Raw genomic sequence first — 25041 nt, forward strand, 5'->3', positions numbered from 1 at the left:
TCCATTAGGACCCTCCTGGAATTTTGTCCCCCCCCCCGCCCCAGTTTCCCCTCTCAAGGGACCCGGCCATGCTTACACTGACAGGGCTAGGACTGGAGAGAGCCAAGTTCAAATCCACATTTTCTATGGAGCTCAGTAAATGACTATGGATCAGCCACCTTCTCTCTCTGTGTGAGACTAGAATGCAGAAGAGGTCTTTGTCCCCACTCTGAGCTCCCCGGGGGAAAGATGAGAGGATAATGGTTGAGATCCAGGGCTTATGTTCCCACAGTGACCCTTTCCACTGCTCTATGTACATGGCCTTGGAAATGAGAAGGGAGTTGTCTGCATTCAACATTTCCTTTAGTTTCCAGCCCTCTTGAGCCAGCCCTGTGCTTCAGGTTTCTTATCCTTCCGTTCTTTCCCTCTTGACATGGCATGAAGAAGATTCCGGATCATGTCCAGTTGTTTTAAGATTGGTGCCTGAAAAAAAACCTAGAGACAAAGGTAGCAACTTTGCTGGCCCTTTAGTTTGTCCCACCCAGGCAGTTCTTCTGATATTTAGGGAGAAAAGAATACTTCATAGGGAGAACTCCAGGAGAATAAGTGATGACCAAGGCCACTTCCAATATGGCTTCCTTTGGAGCTGGTTGGTATCATAGTTTCTGTGGAAGGAAGATGAAGAAAGCAGAGGAACTGAAGAGAGACACCAAGAAAGAAGGTCCTGGCCAGGCAGTCAACTCCACTGTACTGGAGGACCTTCCCCCTCTTGGTCTTTTGCCTACCTAAGATGAACTGTACTTGTTACTCAAGTGGGAGCTGCTCCGGTCGAGGCCCAGTTCTTGCCCATTGGCCTTCCACTTCCCAACGGAGCCCTTGTCATCCGTCGGCACGATGCCAAGGGCCGGTCTCTGGCACCAGCAGCACAGACACGACTGTGAGACACAAAGCAGAGAGAGTTGAGAACAGAGTTTCAGGAAAAGCTCAAGCCCCTTGCCCGATGGGGCTTGTGGTTGGCAGGTTATTTCCTCATAGAAAACGTCAAAGCCAAAGCAAGGGATGCTAAGCTATGAGCTTGCCTGAGGTGCAGGCCTCAAGCCAGCGTAGAGTTACCAACCTCCAAGTGGTGGCTGGCGAGGGATGGAAGTAAATGTGGCTCTTTTGGTTGATGGTCATTGTGACTGTGGCTCTCCACAAAGTGTGGTGTGAGTTCCACTGGTTTAGAGCATCTCGAGGGATGCTGCCCTGGAAGGGCTCTTCTTTCAAACTTGATATGCTACTTTTCCAAAGTTTGCAGCAGTGTCCAAAACTCCTTAAAATGCTCAGAGTACACAATCCATAACAATCACTAAAATATGGTGCCAGTGGATACTGGTGATAGCTGATGGGTTGGATCCCAGGGACCCATTCCACTGCTGGTGGCCCTTTCCTTGTGCCAGAAGATTGACAAAGGACATTGTTATAGAGCTGTAATGTTATAATCTGTATACCAGGTTCTCTAAAATTCCAGTTTTCATTTTTTAAAAAAGTCTAGCCTTTTTCATTGTGGAAATCTAAGAGGAAAGTCATATTTCTGCCACAAAAGGGGACCTCTTGTTTTTTATAAACAGAACCTAATAGACAGATTGTTAGAACTAACAATACTACATTCATTGCTGATTTTTTTAAAAAGGCCCTTCTGTGTAGAGGGGAAATGACCCCTATGGGGAGTGAGGCAGGAAAAATAGCCACAATGTGGATGGGACCAGCAAGAGCCAGACTTTCTCATCTACATGGGTGCCACCAAGCATTACTACAACCCCCCTCCCTGCCCCAATATAGTAAATCAAGTTTCAGAGAGATTGCAGAAAAGACTGGGGGGAAACTGGGAGATGCATGAATGCACCATGCTACTGTGAGGGAAGTACCTGCTTCCCAATACCATCCTGATATTGGAAGTTAACTGTTTATTAGTTGATGTGATGTTTGGAAAATGTGTGACAGCCTATGGCTGTAGACAATAAACTCTGCATCTGCAATAGCATCCAAGATGGGACACACAACCCATGTGTGATGGAGGTGTAACTCAGTAGCTAAGCGACTGAGGTTACAAGTCAAGAAAGCTCCTCAATCTCATTTCTACCATGAGCTCACTAACTGTTGTCCTAATCACTTTTACATCCTTATAAATCCATTGAGTCAGCGGCCCTAGAAGAGTGTAACTCTGCTTAGGATTGCACTGTAAGTGGCGCTAGGCAAGTGTTAGCCTCCCCCTACATCTGCAATATGGAGATAACAATGCTTGCCTACCTGATAGGGTTGTTGTAAGGATTACACAAGATGTTTATATGGTAGTTTCATGATCGTTGGCTTTTAGTCAAAATTAAATGTATTTAAATATAGTTTAATTAATAAAGTATATTAAATATATTATATTAAATTATATTATTATATATAAATTATATTAAAAATTAAATATATTTAATTTTAATTAAAAAATATTTTTAGCCTTCTAGAGAGCCCATGTGCATAGAAAAGTTGCATATAAGTGTCCTAAATAAATAAATATATGAAGAACTTTGAACCCTTAAGAGCACTATTCAAAGAGTAAACATTACTATACAAGGGAATCTGTTTCAATGTTTTATTGGGAATATTTGATTCCCAAAGTGCTTTCTGCTCATGTGCATCTTTGTGCATGCACAAAGGGCAGGAGGGGAACAAATGGCAACAAAGAGGGGCCTGACTAAGAGCCAAGCTACAAGTGACGCCTGACACAGGTTGGACACTTGTCAGCTTCCCTCAAGTTTTGATGGGAAATGTAGGCATCCTGGTTTTACAGCTTGGCTCTCCATTACAGCTGCAAGACCAGGACGCCTACATTTCCCATCAAAACTTGAGGGAAGCTGACAAGTGTCCAACCTGTGTCAGGCGTCACTTGTAGCTTGGCTCTAACTGACAAGGAGAGGCAATCTCAAGAAAGCACGTTCTCCTTTAACCCAGTAAGAGCTTGGCTGGCATGCACAGCCCCCCCCCCCCACGCTGTACAGAGCACCCCTTTATCCCTGATGGGTGCAGACGTTCTCCTACCTGAAAACAGTTCTTAAATTTCCGACTGACGAAGTAGAGCGCCACAGGATTAATGCAGGAATTCAGCGAGGCCATGTTGATGCCAAAGTAATCCATGACCAGGAGGAAGCTGAAGAGAAAAGGAAGTGAATTAGGCCAGAAGGGGAGTCAAGCACAAATGCTAGAGAAGATGCTCCAGGCATTGATGTTGCTTATGGCTGGGAGGGAGGAGGATGGGGAGTTCAGTATAGAAACTGGGCAGTCTGATCCAGGCCGTTTCCACACTACTCACCTTCATCCGGAACGGAGCAGAACATTGCGCGAGAAAACATTCTCTTCCGCGTTTTTTTGCAATGTTCCGCGCCGTTCCGGATTAAGGTGAGTAGTGTGGAAACGGCCCCAGTCGGGAAATTCTTACCTTAGTATGGTTGCCAACTGGAAAGGAAAAAAATGACTCTTTAGCAGAAGTTTAATAAGTGGGAATGGGCAGTTTTCTTGACAAAAAATTAAACGTCATCACCTGATAAGCTTCCTTCAGCTCAACCGACATTAAAGAGACAAGTTTAAAAGGTAGAACCCATATCCTATATCTCTACATCTTGGCAGCAGCTGACTCTCAGTGAAGACTTTCGGGATGTATATAACAGCTGGCATTGATCTTTGGTAATAAATAATAATTAAATTTTGTATATTGGTGACCAGGGCTTTTTTTCAGGGGGAACGCCGGGGAACGGAGTTCCGGAACCTCTTGAAAATGGTCACATGGCTGGTGGCCCCGCCCCCTGATCTCCAGACAGTGGGGAGGTTTAGATTGCCCTCTGCGCCGTTGAGTGGCATGGAGGGCAATCTAAACTCCCCTCTGTCTGGAGATCAGGGGGCGGGGCCACCGGCCATGTAACCATTTTCTCCAAGGGCAACCCACTGAGTTCCGCCACCTCTTTTCCCAGAAAAAAAGCCCTGTTGGTGACCATTTTATGGACTGAACAAATACAAAAGTTAGATAACTTGGTGCACCCTCCCCCAACTGATCTGTACCTTCCCTCTTCCTTGCTTCAATTAAATACACTAATCATGAATTATAGAAAGAGTCTGCTTCAAGGAGTCATTATTTCACCTTCAGTTCTTCAGTTTCATTGTCCTTGGGGGCCTCTGTCGGCACTAGGAAGAAACCCCCAGGTGACTGCTTGTCTTCCTACCTCAGAAGCTCACATCGATCGGCATCCTGGGGGTTGTAGATGGTCTTCTTGAGGATCCTGCTGAGGTGAAGAGGCAGCCAGCACAGAGCAAAGATCACCACCAGGCAGAACACCGTCTTGGCCACTTCTCGGCGCTGGAAGTTGCAAGGACAAGAGTGGAGGTTGATGAAGAAAGCAGAAGAAAGCAGAACACAACAGTCGGATGGTGTGTGGAGGGGGCAGACCTTTAAATCCCTATTCTTGGCAGCAGGATTTCCAAGCCTCAGAGTCATCCCTTTTGAAAAGGATCTGTGGCTCAGTTGTAGAGTACCTGTTTTTCATACAGAAGGTCCTAGGTTCAATCTCTGGCATCTCCAAATAAAAGGAAAGAGTAGGAGGTGATGTGAAATATCTCCTTATGAGATTTTAGGCCTCCAATCTTTTTGAGACTGTAGGCACATCTGGAACTCTGGCACAGTGTGGTGGGCACTGCCACAAAATGGCTGCTGCAGAAGATGCAGTCAGCCACAAAATGGCTGCTACAGCTTCCCTTCAGTTACACAGTGAAGAGCCTTCTGCTTTGGAAGTAGCTTGTTCCAAAGCAGTGCTTTAGAAAATCTGCACAGCCAATCAGAAACTATGTTTGGCAAAGGCCTCACCCACTTTCCAAAAGCACTTGGTAGGCACCAGGAAAGGTGTCAGCAGGCACAATGGTGCCCGCAGGCACCATGTTGGGGAACTCTGCCAGGTAGAGTAGACAATATTGACCCCAATAAAACCATGATCTGATTCAGTAGAAGGCAGATTTCTATAACTTCCCATTTCTGTTGCACATTTAACTTGTTCATGAGGCACTGAACACATGAGAGGCATCATAAAGAATATGCTGGCTGGGATTTGGGGTACTAGATGCTAACAAGAGCATCAGGTACATGGTTCTACTCAGCCTTTTTACATGAGATTCTGAATTAGGTATTGGTTTGACTTAGGGATGGGAACATGGGGGACTGCAGGCCACAAATGAGTGAGGAAAAGCCCGTTTTGCCATGTGTTCTCATTTGACACTCTGGCCTTAATCAGAGCATCGTGTGTGCCGTCTCTGGGTTAGATCAAGCAATGCTTTGAATCGCTTTGTTACATTCATGGGAGTCAGTCTCTTTCTCATAAAATGGCCTAACAAATGTGTTGACTCCCTGGAAAGATATACCAAGAAGAAGCAGAACAAGGCACACAGGAGAAAGCATGGGTTCAGCACTAGAAACATCAGTTTTCACCAGGGCTTTTTTTCAGCTGGAATGTGGTGGAATGGAGTTCTGGCACCTCTTGAAAATGGTCACATGGCTGGTGGCCCCACCCCCTGATCTCCAGACAGAGGGCAATCTAAACTCCCCTCTATTGGGAGATCAGGGGGCAGGGCCACTGGCCATGTGACCATTTTTGCCGAGGGCAATTTAATGTTTAAAAAACTCCCCCCTTGTTCTAGCTGACCCAAAGTGACATCATTGTGCTGTCCTGAGTTCCACCACTGAGTTCCACCACCTCTTTCCCCAGAAAAAACGCCCTGGTTTTCACATGGCCATAAATTTAGCGCCAAACTAGCGCCATCTCCCGCTGAATGCTCACCTTATTCCGGCTCTCTTGCGATTTTGCCATTCTCCCCAATTCACGCTTTGTGACTCTTTATGTCATCTTTATCCACTTCCGTGTGAATGCCCTGGATCGACTATGAACGCTTTGCAACACCAAAACGCTCACTCTCCCCAATCATCTATCTCACCTAACACTGATTCTCCTGCCCTACATTCCCACAAGCCCCAGCATGACCCACAATTAAGCCTCAAAGTAATTTTTTTTTGAAGTCAGCTGTATAGCACTATAGCGCTATTCTGCCATGGGCGGGAAACCTCTGCTACCTATCATGGTTGGCTTTTGGGTTGGCCCAGCACAACATTGGTATAATAGAAGAGTGATATAGCGCAAATATACAAAAAAAATTTTTTTTAAGGGGGCGGGATTTTTACAGCCCCGTTTCCGGAGGCACTTTGACTGACCGTCGAATTGTGCTTTTCCCTTTTAATGTGACTGACTGGAAGCGCAAGCAGTCATCAAAAGATGGGAGAAACCGTTCTAATAACGATAACAAGAAACGATTTCTAGTGTAAAACTGACGAAATAAGGGCCCGTGTGACGACGGCCTATAATGGCAGCTCGTCATTCACATATCAGGCCTCATCAAGGAAACTGTACTAATAAAATATGGGTAGTAGCCTAAAGGAGCTATGTGATCTGCATAGCACTGAGGAAAGAAAAGGAAGAAAGAGGAGAGTGTCAGGAAAGGTGTTGGTGAATGCCATGGTGCCCAAGGGCACCCTGTTGGGGACCCCTGCCCTAGAGTAAAGCTGCCAGTCAGAGTAGACAAAAGTGAGCTGAGGGCAGTGTTGAGTAGGTTGTGTTCTTTCCGCCCTGGCCAAGGAAGAAGGATTGCGCCTCAGACCCTAACTGGAGGCCCTCACCCGCTTCATGTGGTCATTGAGTGCTATCCTCATGCCATTCCTCTTGCTCAGCATCTCACATGACATGAGAGTATAGAAGACACCAGTGCAGGCCAGAGGCAGGCAGAAATAGAAGCCAAAAAGCCACCAGTCCTTCGCGTTCTTGTAGAACTGCAGAGAGAAAAGGGAAGGGATGAAAAAGCACCAGGGAGTAAACCAAGGAAATTATGGAAGTTTATAAAATTGTGCATGATGTGGAAAAAAATCTCCTGCTCCCATAACACCATGATGATCCCATGAAACTGAGTGGTAGAAGACCACTTCTACCACTTTTTTATTCTTGGATACTGGCTTATATAGCTTTAAAAGAAGATGCAGCCTTAAAAGAAGGTTCAGCAAATTCATGTCTATAATAGCCAAATGGAGCTTCCATGTTCAGAGGCATTATGCCTCTGACCATCAGTCGACTACTGTTGAACGCATGATGCTAGACTACATAGACTTTGGTCCAATCCAACTGGATTTATGGTCTTAACCAGATTCAAACGTAGATGTCACTCTACTGCTACCTCTCACCTCCTGGTACTGCTTTCTGCATCCAAACCCAACCTGACCCTTGAGCTTTGCTGCTGGAGTTCAACTCCACACTTTAATTAACCCCTGTACTCACACTGGGTCCCTCCCTACTCTGAATCTCCGTGTTGTAGGAATCAATGATAAAGAATGAGCAGAGGTGGGACATACCTTCTGAGTAGTGTGACAGGGATGGATGACAGATCAGAGTATCTCTACATGTGACACCTTGGCGCACGTTCGTCAAGTATAGAGAGACACAATGTTAGCCAGGAAGCGTATTTTAAAAGATAGAGCCGGCAAAGATCGTTCATCAGAGGCTTTGTTAATTTCATCTTCACTTCCTGAATGCTCTGTCAATTTCACCTCTCAGTCTAAAACTGTGTGGAATCACAACCAGAGGGCAGCCAGGAATGGAAATGGGCTGGAGCTGCCTTCCAGAGCCAAGCTTGGACCTGGAGAGGTTATAATGGGCTGAAATTTCCCTTCTGGCATTTCCCAGCCCCTTCACACAGCTCCATTGCATAGCAAAGCCTTTGCCCTGCAGCCGGCGCTGTCTTTTTAAACTTCCCTTCCCGGCTACCATTGCATCTCCCGACACATGTTCTTCACATATTAGATATCTCGTGTAGAGAGGCTCTCAAAGAGTGCTAAAGCTGAGCAAAGGCCAGTGCCTCGAAGTGCATCAACCTGACTGCAACTACTCAGGTGGCCAAGATGAAAAGGGTAAGCGCTAATACAAGTTCATTGGTCGTTCAGGTTCGAGAGTGAGGACGCACCGTCATGAAACTGGACATCTGGTGTGGGGCCAGCATGCAAACCCAGTGGGTCTCTTCCCGGTAATCCAGATCCACCAGGTCGAAGGCAATAGCTTCAGGGATGGCGAGGATGATGGCCAGTGCCCAGATGAGAGTCACCTCGACTGCTTTCCACATGGGGATGCCAATCCCTTGGATCCGGTTCCAGGAGGCCACAGCTCTGTACCTGCCATCCCACCAGAACAAGCACAAGAAATGAAGTCATTGACAGTCAGCCACCTAACACCCAATGGATAATCAACACATTGCAGGAGGATTGGCTGGTAGGAGGCTTTACACAAGGACCCCATGCAGTCTTCCTTAGGCTGGGGTTGGTGGGTGAGTGAATTGGTGGATTTGGGAAATTAATCCTCGGACCATATCGACATGCATCCAGTTAGTTCTGCTAGCATAATAGATCCACAGAATCCAACCCTTTGATTCTATTCTGCAAAAAACGGAATATGCGAGCGTGACTATTTAGCTCCTTTCAAGAGCTGCTTCTCCAATGAAGATGAGACCTTCTCAAGTCAATTCTCAACATTCAGCCATTTTACTGATGTCAGAAACTAAAGTGCATCATTTCTGCATTGGATCCCAACCCCTTAAAATACCAAAGTATGCATCCTTGTATGATAAAGGAAAGGCCAATCACTTGTATTGTGCGGCTCGTATGACTTGCTAAATGAACTAACCAGGCTTGAGAGAATGCATCCGGCAGTTTTGTTACCTGTCTATGCTGAGAGCACAGAGGCTGAGGACAGTGATGCCAACGGAGGCTTTCTGGATGAAGGGTACCAACTTGCAAACATGAACACCAAAGGGCCAGTCTTCCGCAAGCAGCTGCAGGAGAGGAAGCAACCCATTAGCAGGCCATCTCTGCTGAGAAATGAGTTTGAGCAAAGATATAGGCGAGTCCAAAATTCTTCTCAACCCCATAACTTCATGGATACTGAAATTTCAAATTAATTGATCTTGTCTCTGAAGTCAAACTGATGCATTAAGAATTCCCTGTTATTCTCTGTAAATATCTAAACTGAGGCTATCGTACTTTGGTCACACCATGAGAAGACAAGACTCACTGGAACAGACAATAATGCTGGGAAAAGTGGAAGGCAATAAGCAAAGAGGAAGGCCCAACATGCAGCAGCGTAGCATGAGTTTGGAGTGCCCGGGGCACTTCCTGGGCTCTGTTACCAGAACTGCTCTTTATTATAATGGGGAATTAGCTGCAGCAGTCTGTAACTATTAATATTAAGCGAGGATCATAACCTATGTTTACGGAGGTCCCGATCCCAGACACTCTAGTGAAAAAGAGGCAGACAAGGAGTAAGGTCCAAACACGTGTATTGAGTGTAGCGTAAGCCTAGCTTGCACAATCATACAAAGAACATACAAGGTCTAAGAAATATAGCGTAGGAAATACAGGGACGTTCGCATTAGCGGGTTCCCAACGATGGTAAGGGAAATACTCACAATCCTGGAGCGAAGCAGAGACACGACAGCGAGGGTGGCCCAATGCCAGCACTGGAACCACAGACGGACAGCAAGGAGGTCTGGATAGGGAATGGCCGAGGCACCGAGTGGTCTGGGAGACCAGCTTAAATACCCCAAAACGTACCCTGGGGCTGGTGCTGTACTTGGTGGTTCTCACAGATTAAAACAAAGGGTCTAATGGGCTACTGAATGGCTTGGATGGGCCACTTTGGTAATCAGATTGTGATAAGTGACACCTCAGGAAGAGGGGACAAAAGAGGGAGGGGGAAATCCAAGTGGGCTGAAAGGATGTTCCAGCGGACAGGGCTTGTCCTGATGTCATCAGCTTCTGGAATGCGGAGGTTTCTTTGAGATGCATTCTCTAAGTGCTTGGGATGGTCAGCACTTAGTTCTTCTCCGGGGCGGCTCCTAAGATATGCAGAGCGGGGCGAGGTACTCTCGCTGCGGACGTGGTGTGCCCGCTTCGCCGAAATGGCTTCTCAAAGCAGTCTTCTTCCCAGGGTCTTCTGGCTGCCTGAGAACATGGATGCCGGCTGGGCATAGCTGGGGCTGGATAGCAGGCTGCCCGGTAGCGAGGGCAAGCTCGGGGACCGGCCCGCGGGAGGCTCCAGGCGGGAACTGACCAGGGAGCGCCTAGCCAGGCTCGCTGGAGGTTTCCCCGGCAGGCGCCCGGCTGCTAGCAGCGGCTTGGGCCCATGTGAGGCAGGCTTCCATGGAGGCAGGGGAGCAACACTTTAAAACACAGTCCAAAGCAGGGAACAGGCACGGTCCGTGGTAGATGGCAGTGCAGGCACGGGGCACACTTGTAACACAGTCCAAACACACACTGGGAAGTCCAGATACAGGTCAGGGCAGGGCTGCCCAGAAAAAGAGTCCTTTGTGCAGTTAACCACACATGGAGTCAGTAAACTACACAGTCTATTACAGCAGCAGGGTAATTGACACGCAGGCAGGAAACTGACACGTGTATCAGAGCACACACGTGCACAGCAATCTTTGTGCAGCAGTGAAACAGTAATGCAGGAAACTTTAGCACAGTTCATGGCAGGCCTTAAAGCAGGGGAGGGGGCCTACTTGGCAACAATTCCCCCCCCTCGGAGACCCCGGGACGTCAGGCGCGCGGGTCTCCGAACTTGACTTCAAAGGCGAGGTGGTCGGCAATGTCCGGTGGTCGAGCTTCGAGCGAAGAAGGAGTGGGAAGGGAAGGGGGAGGAGGCGTCACTCAAAAATTTAGTTTGGAGAACCACCTAACCGAATAAGTGCAATTTAGATCAGCCAATGGGCTGCAGGTCTCTGGGTTCACACCAGGGGGTGTGCTAAGTGCAATTGTCAGAATAAATAGTAATAATTCATAGCAATAGTAATTCATAGTAATAGGCAACAATGATCAATTCATGCATATAAATAGCAATAATTCATAATTGTGTACATTGATTAATTCATGATTGAAGGTAATTCATACGGAATTCATGATGGGTTAAAAGCACTAAAAACCAGGAGCAATTAATATACATGGATCAATTCATGGATAGTTAAAATCATAAATAGACACATAGGATTAAAAGCAGGGACAATTAAAAGCAATTCATACAGGGTAAAGTGGAATGTGCAAGCATGGCATAATTCATCAAGGGTAGAGTAATTCATAAATGGCTAAAATCATAAATACATATATGTGATTAAAAGCAATAGTTCATGAAGTCAAAAGCAGCAAGAATAAAAGCAAGTGCGTGGAAACAATTCATGAGGGGTAGGCGGCGGAAGGGCTCATGGGGGCAGAAAAATACACTCTGCAATTTAAAAACCAAATCAATATGGCTGGATTAAAATCAAATTCATAGACTAGAACTGCCTCGGCGGAGGGAGTCAGGTTAAAAGGCAATTCAAAAGGTTAAAATCAAATTCATAGGGATAAAGTTCATGGGCGCACTTGCAGTAGATAGAGGGAGGGACTAGTTCGGGGCTAAATTCATGGGAGTAAAATTCATAAAAGTAATGGAAAGAAATTCATAAAACCATAGAGCAACAAAGATCACAGACGGCTCAGTCCGCAGTACAGCTGCTGGACTGGGTTGCATATTTACAAGAACAAGCAAACTTAGTCCATGTGTTCCAAAACACACTTCCACCCCCCTTGCTGTCTGCGTCAATCCGCAGAGCAGGGTCGGCTGGCGGCAAGAAGGGCTTCGGGCACACAGTTCTAGTCCTCATGGAGGTGGCGCTGCTGGCGGTCGTTCGTAGGCAGGCCGTGGGCTGGGAGGCAGAGGGATATGTCCCCCCCTAGTCCACAAGAGGGCCTCGGAGCGGTGTCTGGCAGCAGAGCGTCCATGGGGCCGGTGCAGGATTCATACACATAATAAACATAATCATAGTCCATACCGGCACAAGCAATAAAACAAACAAGGGCTGAAAACGGGGCGCCAGGAATAACCATTAGGGCAAGAGGAGGTCTGGATTGTAATGATCCAATCGATAAGACAGCTGGAGTCGCTGGAGCTGTCGGCGGCTCCAACAGCCCAAATAAAGCAGTGAGGCACACAACAAAACTTGAAAGGCCAAAATCACAACGATCGGGTGCAACGCCAAATTGTAAATTCCAGTGGCAGTGGGGCTCCAGCCAAAGAGGGTCTCCCACCACGAATGCTCTCCGGTGGTCTTAATTCGTTGGACCAGGTCCAGGATCTCCTTGCCGTTGTGGGACACAACCAAAGCAGTGGTATCCCCGTCCCTCTGGATGCTCTGGAGGGTGCGGTGGAGCTGCGGGTGTGCCAGGAGCTCGTGGATTAGCTCCAGACCGATGCCAAGGGAGATGGGCTTCACATGTCGATAGATGGAGGGTGCCACCAGGATCTCTTCTTGGGTCCAGACCGGTACCGTGTAAGTGAAGTCGCAGGCTGCCACCGAAGACAGGTTGCAAAAGCAGCGGTTGACTCCCGGGATCACGGGCTTGAGCTGGAACGAGTTCAGGATCACAAAATCGCAGGCCGTTCGCACGCAGGCACATCCTTTCCCAATGTAGACCACAGCGGAGCTGTTCTCCCGGACGACCTCAAAGGAGCACTCGTTGAGGGCGTCGACTTGCGGGGCTACACAGGGGTGATGAGGTGCAAAGGCTTGGTCCTGGCAAATGAAGCCGGTCTGGTCTCGATGCTGGCACCCTTGGAGGCTGACGAGCTGCCATCCGGTCGGGGTGAAGCGGGCCCAATGGTCGGGGTGGCGAGCGTAGAGGACTTCGGTGTCACTGACTTGGAGTCCCAGAGGCACGACTGGATACACGTGGAATGACTCATGCGCACTGGCCGTTAATAAAAATAATTTAAGCTCCTGGGTGGTCGGTGAGAATGAGGAATTTACAAGAGACCACCAGGATTCAAGCTCCAGTTCTATAGGTGACAATTTGGGCGTAATCAATCTTTTAATTTCCAGGGGCAAGTGCCCATCCGTGGCTTGCCGAATTAGCCCCATGGCCACAGCCTGGTTTAATTGTTGGGCTTGCATACATGCCATGGCTATTGACACGTTGCGTTCAAAAGACTGTGTCCCTTTGAGCAGCAGAGAAAAATCTCTTTCAATTTGACTCTCCCAGTTAACTAAAATGGAGCTGATCTCGTGTTGCCCATTTGAAATGGAATTTAGGGACTGCACCACCGGTTTACCTAAGTCGGAGATGCTAGTCGTGACATGGGCAAACTTATTAGCGAGAGTCTCAATATTGACCGAATCCATGATTGCTAAGCCTCCGGCTGCAGGAGCAGTCCAGTCGGCAATGCTTCGTCTGGCACGCGAGAGAGAGGGGGAGGGATCGATCCACAGTTGTAGCCATGCATTCCAACCCTTGCTACCGGCCTCCAGATAGGGAGCGCACTGCGGCAGCCTCTGGGTTACATTTAGCTCAGCTAAGTCTATGCGGATCTCTTTTAAAGACATTTGCGGGCGGACTAGAACTCTCTCTCGAATGTCAGTTTTCAAAACATGGGAGCCCACTATATGCGTGCCGCCTTGGCTTAATTGCTTATTGCTAACAATCAAAGGGTCAATTTGGATGGTGTGGGTCTCCTGGGTCCGGATCAGCAGGGAATAATTGCCTGGTTCGTGAGTCAAATTTACAAAGAGCAGCCCAAGCCGGTGAAATTTCTCTACTAGGGGCTTGGTTTGGCAATCGGGCGTCTGTTGAACCAGTATCCAATCAGGTGGGCCATGTTTGGCTAGGTCTTCCTCCTTTACAATCCAGGTCAAGTTCTCCCAGCGTTCTATAGCAAAGGAGAGAACTGCGCCTGAAGGGGGCGTGATAGTGACTGATGCAGGTTCAATGGTAGTAGTGCCTAGTAGGATGGTCATTCTAAAGGGGTCTCCTGCCTTCCATACTGCGGCCGACACTAAAATAACTTCACAGTATGGTCCGAAAGCCTCAGTGACAAATGGCGAGGTTTCGAAGTTGGCAGGGGTGGTATATTTGTCTACCACCGGGACTGCGGTGGGGGCTGGCCTGATACGGGGAAGAAACATACATGGAATTGGAGCAAGAGGTGAAACCGTATCAGTAGGTGAATAGCATACTAATTCTTGGGACATGGTTTTCACTCCCACACATAAAATAACAAGCTCTGGGGGTCGGATCCACTGCTCTTCGCAACTGCGGAAGTTTGTGCGATCCGTGGGGGTGGTCATATTGCTCTGCTGTACAACCTTGCAGACCATCATTTCGTTTCCTGCTAGTGTATTAATACATCTCCAGTGGGGGTAGGGCATTAATTTGGACGGGCGTCCCTCTATTAGGGTGCCTGCCAGCACGAGCAAACACAGAGTGGCCAGGTGCCTCATCTCCTGGCCTTCCTTTCCTTTTGGTGAAAATATCCTGGGGAGACCTGCGAATATAAGTACAGGTTCCCTGAGTTTGTTGCAGCAAAATAAGTGAAGTAAAGCGGGGGGAAAAGGAGGGTGTTTTTCTGCCAGCACTGTATGTTAAGTGGGGTTCGAACGAGAAGTCCCAGAGCACTAAGCGAGCCTTCCAGCTTGTTGCTCTGGGGAACTCCTGTGCGGGGGCTTCTTCCTAAAGCATGTATATTTCAGAGGGGAACGTCTTTACGTCGAGCAAGGGTCGGCTGTGCGTTAGGCGGGATTATGCAAACTCGCCCCAGGGGTCCCTGGGTGCCTAGACTATGTGGCCTTCAGGTGCCCCTTGCTCGGTGGTGGGCTGCTTTTATTTTGCGGGCTGAGAGCTATCGGTCCGGCTTGGCCTGGCCTTGCCGTTTTAAAAAAGAAAAAAAAACTAGAGAGCGGTTTCCATTAACTATAAGGGTTGCTGCAGACGGGGGCCCTTGTTTTAATTTTCAAAAATAGGCCTTCGTCATATATTTGCAGGACAACCAATTTTTGGAGGGACTCCCTCGGGAGGCCCCATCTTCTGGTTTAAAAAAAGGTACACCGGGCAAAAAGAAAAATGCACTGAGCACAAAAAGAAAAATACACTGAGCAAGAAGCATACGGGTGTGGGGTACTTTCGGGTTTGGAAGGCCTGGCAGGGCTTCATTATAACTTCAATATGTCTCCCCCCCTTCTTTTCCCTTGTGCGGTACGGGCAAGGGAAAAGATTACGTGGGGCGGGCGGCTGCTGGCGGAAAGGGCCGAAGTGGAGCCGAGGGCGCTCGGCGGCGTTTATCGAAAAGCGGCGGAGACGGCCGAGATCTGCCGGCGCCACTGGGTCTGGGTTATTCGGGGGTCATCTTGGCGCAGGGGATCCTGGCTATGTAAATGAGGCACGCTGCCCCTTGTGCGTGGTGAACGCACCCCAATAACACATTCCAGGGGTAACATATTTACAAAATACTGGCGGGTCTTTTACCTTTGCACTAAAGCGTACTAGATGGTGGCGCCATATAGCAACTCACCATGACGAATATGAACATTAGTAAAAGAGGGATGTTGGGTTATTTGGGGGTCCTTTTCCAGGGGAGGCACGGCCCTCAAAGCCAAAGCCGACCATCATGCGAAAGCGTGGGTCTGGCAGGTGAGACCCCGAATCTACGTAGATGCGGGATCTGCACCAGCACGGCGGGTGAAATGTTTTCAAATACAGAGATCACCTTTATTGGTGTGTCTCCAATATTGGAAATGCATTCACTCTTGGGCTAAAGCCTCTCCAAACACTTTCACACACAGCAAATCTCTTTTGCCTGTGCAATTTTTTCCCGAACATGCGGCTTACAGTCCAATTAAGAATCACCCTCGGTGGTGGTCCTATTTGGCTTTGGTTGCCGTGTCTTCCCCAAGGGTCCCAACTGTGGGGCCCGCCTAATGAAGTTAAAGAATAGAATTGGAAAAACTTTGGACATTCACACCTATATCTACGTATTCTACTGTTTCTTTTATACTAAGGCTACAAAGGTCTGGTCTAAGGGAACACAGGGTATCTCTGGCCCAGGGTGAAGGGATATCTGGCGAATCACTGGGCAGAGGGGGGCTGGGCTGGTGGCGGCTCCCCCAGGGTCGTACACAGGAGGGGCAGTTTGCAGCGGCTTCCCTTTCCATTCTTTTAACTGAGAGGCGTGAAAGTATTTTAACCAAGTGCCTCCTGTCTTTCTCTGGATAGCTACCTGATAGACAGCTGGGGAGACTCTTTTCGTGATGGGGACTGGGCCCTGCCATTTGGCTGCTAGTGAATGCGCCTTTTGCGAGAACTTCCTGTACAGAACGAGCTGTCCTTCCTCCCACTGCCTGGGGTTCCTGACCCATCCTAATTTGCGGTCCATCTCTTTCTGAGCGGTGCCCAACTTCTGGGCCACTTGCATGTGGACGGCGTGTATAGATGAGAGCAGGTCTTGAACCCAAGCGTCATTAATCACTACGGGCTGCATATCAGAAGGGAGCTGCGTATCTAGCCAGAAGGCTTCCGGGAGCTGCATTCTTCGCCCTGTCATTACCATATGGGGGGTGAGCCCGTGAACTGCGGTGGTGCCTCTGATGGCCATTAGGATTATGGGGAGTTTTTCATCCCAGTCTCTCCCGGAGGAGCGAACCATTTTGCGGAGAGCCTCCTTGAGGGTCCGGTTGGTTCTTTCTATGGCGCCCGAGGCTTGAGGGTGGCCGGCTATGTGGAACCGCTGCTGGATGCCCAGTGCTTTACAAAGCTCCTGTGTAACTTCTCCGATAAAGTGTGAGCCTAAATCGGAGTCCATGACTCGCACAATGCCCCATCTTGAAAAGACATTGTTGAACAGTAGTTTGGCCGTGGTGGCTGCATTGTTGCGCTTGCACGGAAACGCTTCGACCCATTTGCTAAAGGGGTCTATGACAGTGAGGCAGTAGCGATTGCCACGAGCAGTGGGGGGAAGGGGGCCGATAAAGTCAATCTGTATGCGAGCCCAGGGTCCGTCAATTCTCTGATGCTGGAGGGGGGCCCTAGGTCCGGTGGGGTCTGCATTGACCATAGCGCAGGACAGACAGTTGTCTACCCATTGCGCTACTTCGGTGCGCATGCCAGGCCACCAACCAACCTCTTTTACCCTTTCCAGAGTCAGATCCTTGCCTCGGTGTCCCTGCTCGTGGACAAACTGAATTAAGTCAGCCCTAACTTCCAATGGCACTACCCAATGGCGTTCGCCGGCTGCATCCACTGCCCAAACTATGCCTTCCTCTTCTCTGATCATGAGTCTCCCTGTCTGATCCCTTCCTGCGGCTAGGAGGTCAGTTATTTCTGGGTCTGATTGCTGCAGTTGTGCTAGGTCTAGTGTTCCCGTAGTTCCCCGAGCCTGGCTGCGGGCTTGTGCGCGAGTGGTGACAGGGTGTAAGGGGCAATCGGTGGCTGGTTCCGGTAGGGGAGCATTTTCAGTGGCGGCTGCCTTGGCTGCGAGGTCTGCCTGGTCATTCCAATAAGCGGTCTCAGAGTTCGTCTTCTGGTGTCCCTTGACATGGGTCACCTGCGTTGGGCCTGAGCGGGACTGGAGGAGTGCTGCTACTTGCTGCCATAGCTGTAGGTGGGCTACGGGTTTCCCATCACTAGCTCTCCACCCCTGATTCTGCCATACCGGGAGCCAGACCGTGGCGGCTTTGGCCGTCCAATCCGAGTCTGTGTAAATGGCAAGTGGGCTTTCTGGGGGCTCAAACTCAAGCACTGCCAGAAGCGCTTGCACCTCAGCCGCTTGGCTGGAATGGGGGCGGGCTGGACCTTTGAGAGTATGGGCGTCGCTCACTCGCACGGCGCCGTAGCCTGTCCGAGGAGAGCCTCCAACGTGAAAGGAGGAGCCGTCACAGAACCAGCATGTGAAGCCGTTCTGTCGGGCTTCCTCTAGCGGGACTCCCCAAGTGACTGGCCAGACAACCTGCGGTGGCGGGTCCAGGGGGCACTCGTGCTCGGTCCCGGTTACCAATAGGCCATAGGGGGCTGGAGGCTCGGTGGTCTCCTTTTTAAATTCCACTCCGCGGTTAACTAGGGCCAGGGTCCACTGCGCTATGCGGGCGTTTGAGACTTGTCCATCTTGTATTTTTCCCGACAGGATATATTTGAGAGGCGTGTGAGTGGTTTGAACTATTGTACGTGAACCTCCTATGATAAATTCCCAATGGGTCAGACTCCAAACTAGAGCAAGGCAAGTCTTTTCGCATGGGCTGAACTTGGTCTCTACTGCGGTTAGGTTGCGAGAGGCATAGGCTACTACTCTAGCGGTCCCCGCTTGCTGCTGGGTGAGCGTGGCTCCTATGCTCTTGTCTGATACTGCCAGCTGAATAAAGAATGGCTGAGTTACATCTGGATGGGCTAGGGCCGGGGCCGCGGCCAGGCTACGCTTTAGCTCGGCTAAGGCTGTCTGTTGCTCCGGTCCCCACTCCCAGGGAGTGTTCTTCTTGAGGAGAGCATAAAGGGGGCGAGCTTTGTCTGCAAAGGACTCGATGAAGTCTCGGGAAAAGTTAAAAGTTCCTAGAAGGGCTCTGAGGGAGGGGACATCGGTGGGTGCAGGCAGCTTGGAAATGACCTCCATTCGCTGGGCGTCCGGGGTGCGACCCTCGGGTCCCAGGGTCAGACCCAGGTACTTGACGCTGGTCTGAACCAATTGGGCCTTTTCCCTGCTTGCCTTGAACCCAGTCTCGCGGAGGAGTTCCAGGACTTCCCTAGTGATCTGGTGGGCTAATTCTTCCGTGGGGGCGTGGACTAAAATGTCATCCACGTAGCTCAGTACGTGGGGCCTCGAGGAGGGTTGGAGGCGTTCCCACATCTGAACCACATGGGCATGACAAATGCTGGGGCTGGAGTGGAATCCCTGGGGTGTCCGCTTGAATGCGTATTGCTGGCCGCGGAAAGTGAACGCGAACTTGTACCAGCAAGACTCATGCAACCGGATGGAGTGGAAAGCATTGGCCAGGTCTATGACCGAGTAGAACCGGGACCCAGCGGCAATGGCCGTTAGGATCTCATTGTACTTGGCCACAACCGGGGCAACTGGAGGGGTGGTGGCATTCAGGGCACGGAAGTCGACCGTCATTCTCCAGGTCACTCCATCTGCTTTTAGAACTGGCCACAATGGGGCGTTGCAGATGGACTGCATCGGGAGTATGACGTCCCACTCAAGGAGTCCTTCTATAGTTTTGGCTATCCCTGCCTCAGCTTCCGCTGGGTACTTGTACTGTCGTTGGGGAGGGGGGTCCTTTCCTTCAATCAGGACGCAGGCGCCCTTCACTATCCCACACTCGGCCTTGTCTGTCACCCACACTTCGGGAAAGTCCTGAACCCAGGGGTCTCCTGTGATGGGGGCGAGAGGGAGGGGGGCCTTAAGGGCTGCGCACCGATGGATTGCATTGACGAAGTCTGGGCCTCCTGGGATGCGCCACAGGAGCCCATTTGCTAGGTCGATGGTCAGTCCCTCGGCACGGAAAAATGGCATGCCCAAAAGTCCATCGTCTTCTCCCCGGTTTGCGCATGCCGAAATCCGGGTGGCCAGGTTCCCAACGGAGAGGGGAATATCCTGCCAGACCGAGGATTCCTGCATGCCGCCTCCAAAACCGGCGAGTTGCATGGTTGTGGGGGTCTGGGTGCCCTTCGTGACTAAGGTGGGCCGGAGTATGTTAAGTGAAGCTCCGGTATCTATGAGGAGAGTGGCAGGCTTCTTCTTTTCCCCGGGAGTCCCGATCCCTGCCTTCACTGTCGGTCTCCCCCATGTGTCCGGCTTTAGTTTGGCAACTATGCCCACGGAGGGAGACTGGGACTCGGGGCAACCCTATTCTGATCCTGCACACTGGTCGGTGGAAGCGGTGCTTCCTCTAAAGGGGTTGTTGGGGCTCGGTCGTTCCCGGACCGCAGCTATCGGGGGACTCGAGAAGGGAGGGTCCGGCGGTAAAGGGGGCGCTGACGGAGGTACTGGGGGCTGTTGCTGGTCTTCCCACTCCATGATCGCCTTCATTAGAACGGACGTGGGCTTCCCATCGAATAGCTCCATGTTCGCTCCAATGTTTTTGAGGCGCATCCATAGCTCCCAACGGAGGGAGTCCCTGGACTGGGGCGTGCTGCCACGGTCCCGGTAGCCCTCGTGGTCGCCCTGCGATGCTCCCCAAGCGTTAGACTGATCTGGAGGCGGGTAGACCTGATGATTGTACGGGTGTGATGCTCGCGAGTGAGAAGGGGCTAGGGGCGCCTCCTGTAATCGGGGCTCGTGGGGTCCCTGCTGGGAGGAGGAACTGTAACTCGGGGTGGGCGCAAAGGAAACTCCCGGGCGGTAGTCCCTTGGTCCTCTTCCCCGGTTAAAGCTACTGCTCCTTCCCCTCAGGATCCCTCCCCTTGCCTCCGGGTACGGGCTGCGTCCCTGCGGTCGGTATTGAGAGTGGGGGCCATGATTGGCATAGGTGACTGCACTTATCGGCTCGCTCTCCTTTCTACGAGAGGCCGGGGACTTCACATGGCGGATGGCGCCGGTCTCTCGCAACAGGCCAGCAATGCTCCTGATGCGGGATTCCAGCTCTCCCCATGTAATGCTCCCGGGCTCGACTCCTGCTAGGGCTAGGCGAGTGGTGCTGTTGAGCCCATCTATGACTGCCCTCCTGAATTCTAAGTCGTCGAAGTCCGGCATGTCGCTCAAATCTAAATCTACCTCGTCTGCTAGTTCGGCTAGGAGCTGTTTCCTGGCTAAATATGCCTCTGGATCCTCTCCGGGTTTTTGAGACTCTGCAATATACAGGGCTTTTAAACTCTTGGTGGGCCACAGGAAGGCACACAACTCTTTCATGGCACCATACTGACTGCGAGTGGCTAGTCTCCTGTTAGAAATGTATGCATTAAGAGAGGTGACTATTTCGGGGCTGGCACAATGGCGGGCCAGCTGAGCTACATCGGAGCCACTGGCAGAGGGCTGGGACATGGTCACGTGTGCAAACCATTGTATAGCTGAGTCTCGGTTCAGGGGTCCCATGCGGTCTGCTATGGCTTGGAGCTCATCGGGCCTCCAATTGCGGGTCTCTTTAACTATTCGGTCTGTCTTCCTGCCATCCTCGTCTGTGGAGACAATTTCCTTGGTAGCTATCGGATGGAGGGGCTGTGGAGCTTCCTCGGGCTGGGGCGACTGAGATGTCCAGCTATCCTTACTATCTTCTGGGAGGGCCAAGAGGGCTGAGGGGTGCACGGCGGAAATTACGGCCTGTTGCATCCCCAAGTGTCGCTTCAGGGCCTCTAGCTCCCTCTTACAAGCTGAATGGTCCGCGGCTGCGGTTTTAGACTGATTGTGGTCCGCCATGAACCGGGCGGCATGGGTGAGCTTAGTAATCTCCTCTTGTCCCTCCGTTAATGCGTGCTCAGCCATATCGGCACGAGCGGTGGCCGCTTCAGCCTTGTGCTGGGCGTCCTGGAGGGTGGTAGTTAATCCCTGTTTCTCTAGTATGAAATTGACGCGTTCGGCGCGCCACTCAACTGCCTTTTCCTCATGTTCTTTCTCCTGTTCGGTTAGCTTGGTCCTGAGAGTCTGGATTTCTAGGCGCAAGGCGTCCTGTTCTCGTTTGGACCTCTCCTCTAACTCCTCCTGTGTGGTTTGTAACTTACTAATTAGGGACACGCTGTCCTGCAGGGCAGTGAAAAGTGCCCAGGCTCCATATCTGTCCTTCTTGCTAGACCTAGGTTTCTCCTTGTCACAGAAGTCCTGGAAGGCGCTTCTAACTATCTGGAGTGGGTCGGGTCCCTTGAAGGAACCGGCTTCCCAAGGGCAATCTCCCTTCTTAACTAGCCACTTCTCCAGGCGGGGCACGGTGGGGTTTGCCCGGTACATCTTGCTTTCGTTTAAGGCTGATCACGGGGGAGGTTAAAGAGTGGATCAGCGACACCAGGGGTGGGGCGATTAAAGCTGCTCAAGGGTTTTAACAACTTCTTCCTCTCTATGTTCCTTTTGGGAGGTTTATCCTTCCCTCAGGTCCTCAAGGGTTTTTACCAGGGGGTTTTAAGGTCCTACTTTTAGGTTCACAAGGGTACTTTTAAGGGTTCTACACTCGGCTCTTCTCCACCGGAGGAGAAGGAAAATTCCTATTCCCGTTTTAAGCTTGCCTACAAGCCACGGGACCAGGAAAAGTTTACTGGCTCAGAGGGTGCTCTCAAGCTCTCTAAGCCCAAGAACAAAAACTTCTCAGTGCTTCCAAGCCTCTGCCTAGAAGCTAAAGCTCAGGGGTCTCCCAAGCCTATACTCGGAAAACCAAAGCTCAGGGGTCTCCCAAGCCTATGCGCTCAGAAAACCAAAAAGTGTCCCCAAGCCTCTGCTTAGAAACTGCAATTAAGGGGTCTCCCAAGCCTCTGCTCAGGCAACCAGAAATGCTCCCAAGCCTCTGCTCAGAAGCTGCAAATGCTCTCAAGCTCTCTGCCCAAGAACTATACTCAAAAGTGTCCCCAGGCCTCGTGCTCAGAGACAAACGGTTAAACTGTCTCCAAGCCAAGACCAAAAGACCAAAAGCGCTCAAGGACTGCCTCTGCAAGTCCCCAAGCAAAAGTGCCCAGGAGTAAATTTACTGTACTCCCAAGCGGAAGAGCGCTCAAGAGTCCTAACAACTCCCAAGCAAAAGTGTGCCCAAGAGTCCCACTGACTCCCAAGCGAGGTGCGCCCACGAGTCTGACCTAAAACTCGCAAGCGGAAAAGCGCCCAAGAGTCTACCTTAAAACTCTCAGGCGAAAAGCGCTCAAGAGTCTAACTTAAAACTCTCAAGCACGGTGCGGCCGGCTGCCGCGGGGCTTCAGGAACCTGGCTTTAGATTCCCAAAGCTAACTGACTGAACAAACTGACTATCGATCCCTTCACGTTTCCTCCGGAGCGGGGATTGAAGCCTAAGTGCTGGCAGGAACGGGGTTTGGACGGACTTAGGAGAGACGGGGGAGGGCGGAAAAGAGTTTTATATGTGCTGCTTCAGGAAGTATATATGCGTATATATCTAGAGCCTACTTCTGGGATCCCACCCACATAGACGCGTTTAGGCGGCCCGGAAGGTGGCCAGGAACTTCACCAGTTCAGAGGTCCTCACCCACAGTACACCGGTTATAACGGCTGGAGGGCCTCGCGGTGCACCACAAAAGGCAAGTAGTCCAAAGCTGGCTGAAGGAGGAAATGGGGGAAAAGCCAACCCACAAGATAGAAATGCTCACTAGAGCCACACACGCTCACACTTTTAATTCCCTAAGCTAAATTGCGCTCTTTACACAGAGGTCTGGAAAATTTTCCTCTAAGTCAGTTCGCCGAAGACACGCGTGTCGACTCACGTGTATTCACACGAACTGGGTTATGCCCGCATTCTCCACCAGTAAACTGTTACCAGAACTGCTCTTTATTATAATGGGGAATTAGCTGCAGCAGTCTGTAACTATTAATATTAAGCGAGGATCATAACCTATGTTTACGGAGGTCCCGATCCCAGACACTCTAGTGAAAAAGAGGCAGACAAGGAGTAAGGTCCAAACACGTGTATTGAGTGTAGCGTAAGCCTAGCTTGCACAATCATACAAAGAACATACAAGGTCTAAGAAATATAGCGTAGGAAATACAGGGACGTTCGCATTAGCGGGTTCCCAACGATGGTAAGGGAAATACTCACAATCCTGGAGCGAAGCAGAGACACGACAGCGAGGGTGGCCCAATGCCAGCACTGGAACCACAGACGGACAGCAAGGAGGTCTGGATAGGGAATGGCCGAGGCACCGAGTGGTCTGGGAGACCAGCTTAAATACCCCAAAACGTACCCTGGGGCTGGTGCTGTACTTGGTGGTTCTCACAGATTAAAACAAAGGGTCTAATGGGCTACTGAATGGCTTGGATGGGCCACTTTGGTAATCAGATTGTGATAAGTGACACCTCAGGAAGAGGGGACAAAAGAGGGAGGGGGAAATCCAAGTGGGCTGAAAGGATGTTCCAGCGGACAGGGCTTGTCCTGATGTCATCAGCTTCTGGAATGCGGAGGTTTCTTTGAGATGCATTCTCTAAGTGCTTGGGATGGTCAGCACTTAGTTCTTCTCCGGGGCGGCTCCTAAGATATGCAGAGCGGGGCGAGGTACTCTCGCTGCGGACGTGGTGTGCCCGCTTCGCCGAAATGGCTTCTCAAAGCAGTCTTCTTCCCAGGGTCTTCTGGCTGCCTGAGAACATGGATGCCGGCTGGGCATAGCTGGGGCTGGATAGCAGGCTGCCCGGTAGCGAGGGCAAGCTCGGGGACCGGCCCGCGGGAGGCTCCAGGCGGGAACTGACCAGGGAGCGCCTAGCCAGGCTCGCTGGAGGTTTCCCCGGCAGGCGCCCGGCTGCTAGCAGCGGCTTGGGCCCATGTGAGGCAGGCTTCCATGGAGGCAGGGGAGCAACACTTTAAAACACAGTCCAAAGCAGGGAACAGGCACGGTCCGTGGTAGATGGCAGTGCAGGCACGGGGCACACTTGTAACACAGTCCAAACACACACTGGGAAGTCCAGATACAGGTCAGGGCAGGGCTGCCCAGAAAAAGAGTCCTTTGTGCAGTTAACCACACATGGAGTCAGTAAACTACACAGTCTATTACAGCAGCAGGGTAATTGACACGCAGGCAGGAAACTGACACGTGTATCAGAGCACACACGTGCACAGCAATCTTTGTGCAGCAGTGAAACAGTAATGCAGGAAACTTTAGCACAGTTCATGGCAGGCCTTAAAGCAGGGGAGGGGGCCTACTTGGCAACAATTCCACATACGTGCTCGCTTTGTGCGCGTCCCCGGGACTGTCTGATGACATCACTGGAAGTGACATCATCGCACAGGACATGGGAACACTCCTGTGATTAGGACCGCTCGCCTCCCTGAGCCCATCAGGCAGTCTTCCATGGGAGCCACCCATGCCACCACCAACTCAGCGTGCTCCTCAGCTGCAGGACGGCCACCCCGTCGGCGCGGCAGGTGGCCAGGGCTCCACGGGTAGCCTTCCACAGAGCGCAGGCTGTCCTTGGTGCAGCGTCCTGCAGCACCCCCTCCCAAATTATGCACCTGGGGCAACCGCCCCTCTTGCCCCCCCTCGCTACGCCA

The 25041-nt window shown here is 50.8% G+C and overlaps 1 protein-coding gene across 1 annotated transcript in view; it reads right to left on the reverse strand.

Moving 5' to 3' along the window:
• Window positions 1-574: 574 nt before the first annotated feature.
• The window catches only part of LOC129340918 (endothelin receptor type B-like), a 36728-nt gene continuing 12261 nt past the window's right edge, over window positions 575-25041 (reverse strand). The window contains exons 3-9 of the mRNA XM_054995815.1: window positions 8795-8907; window positions 8047-8251; window positions 6716-6865; window positions 4224-4357; window positions 3049-3157; window positions 765-914; window positions 575-644 (exon numbers count right to left, since the gene is read on the reverse strand). Coding sequence (XP_054851790.1) covers window positions 765-914; window positions 3049-3157; window positions 4224-4357; window positions 6716-6865; window positions 8047-8251; window positions 8795-8907 — 861 coding nt within the window. The 3' untranslated portion in view covers window positions 575-644. The remainder of the gene's footprint in view (window positions 645-764; window positions 915-3048; window positions 3158-4223; window positions 4358-6715; window positions 6866-8046; window positions 8252-8794; window positions 8908-25041) is intronic.

This window comes from Eublepharis macularius, chromosome 13 (genome assembly GCF_028583425.1).
Source record: "Eublepharis macularius isolate TG4126 chromosome 13, MPM_Emac_v1.0, whole genome shotgun sequence".
Taxonomy (NCBI): Eukaryota; Metazoa; Chordata; class Lepidosauria; order Squamata; family Eublepharidae; genus Eublepharis; species Eublepharis macularius.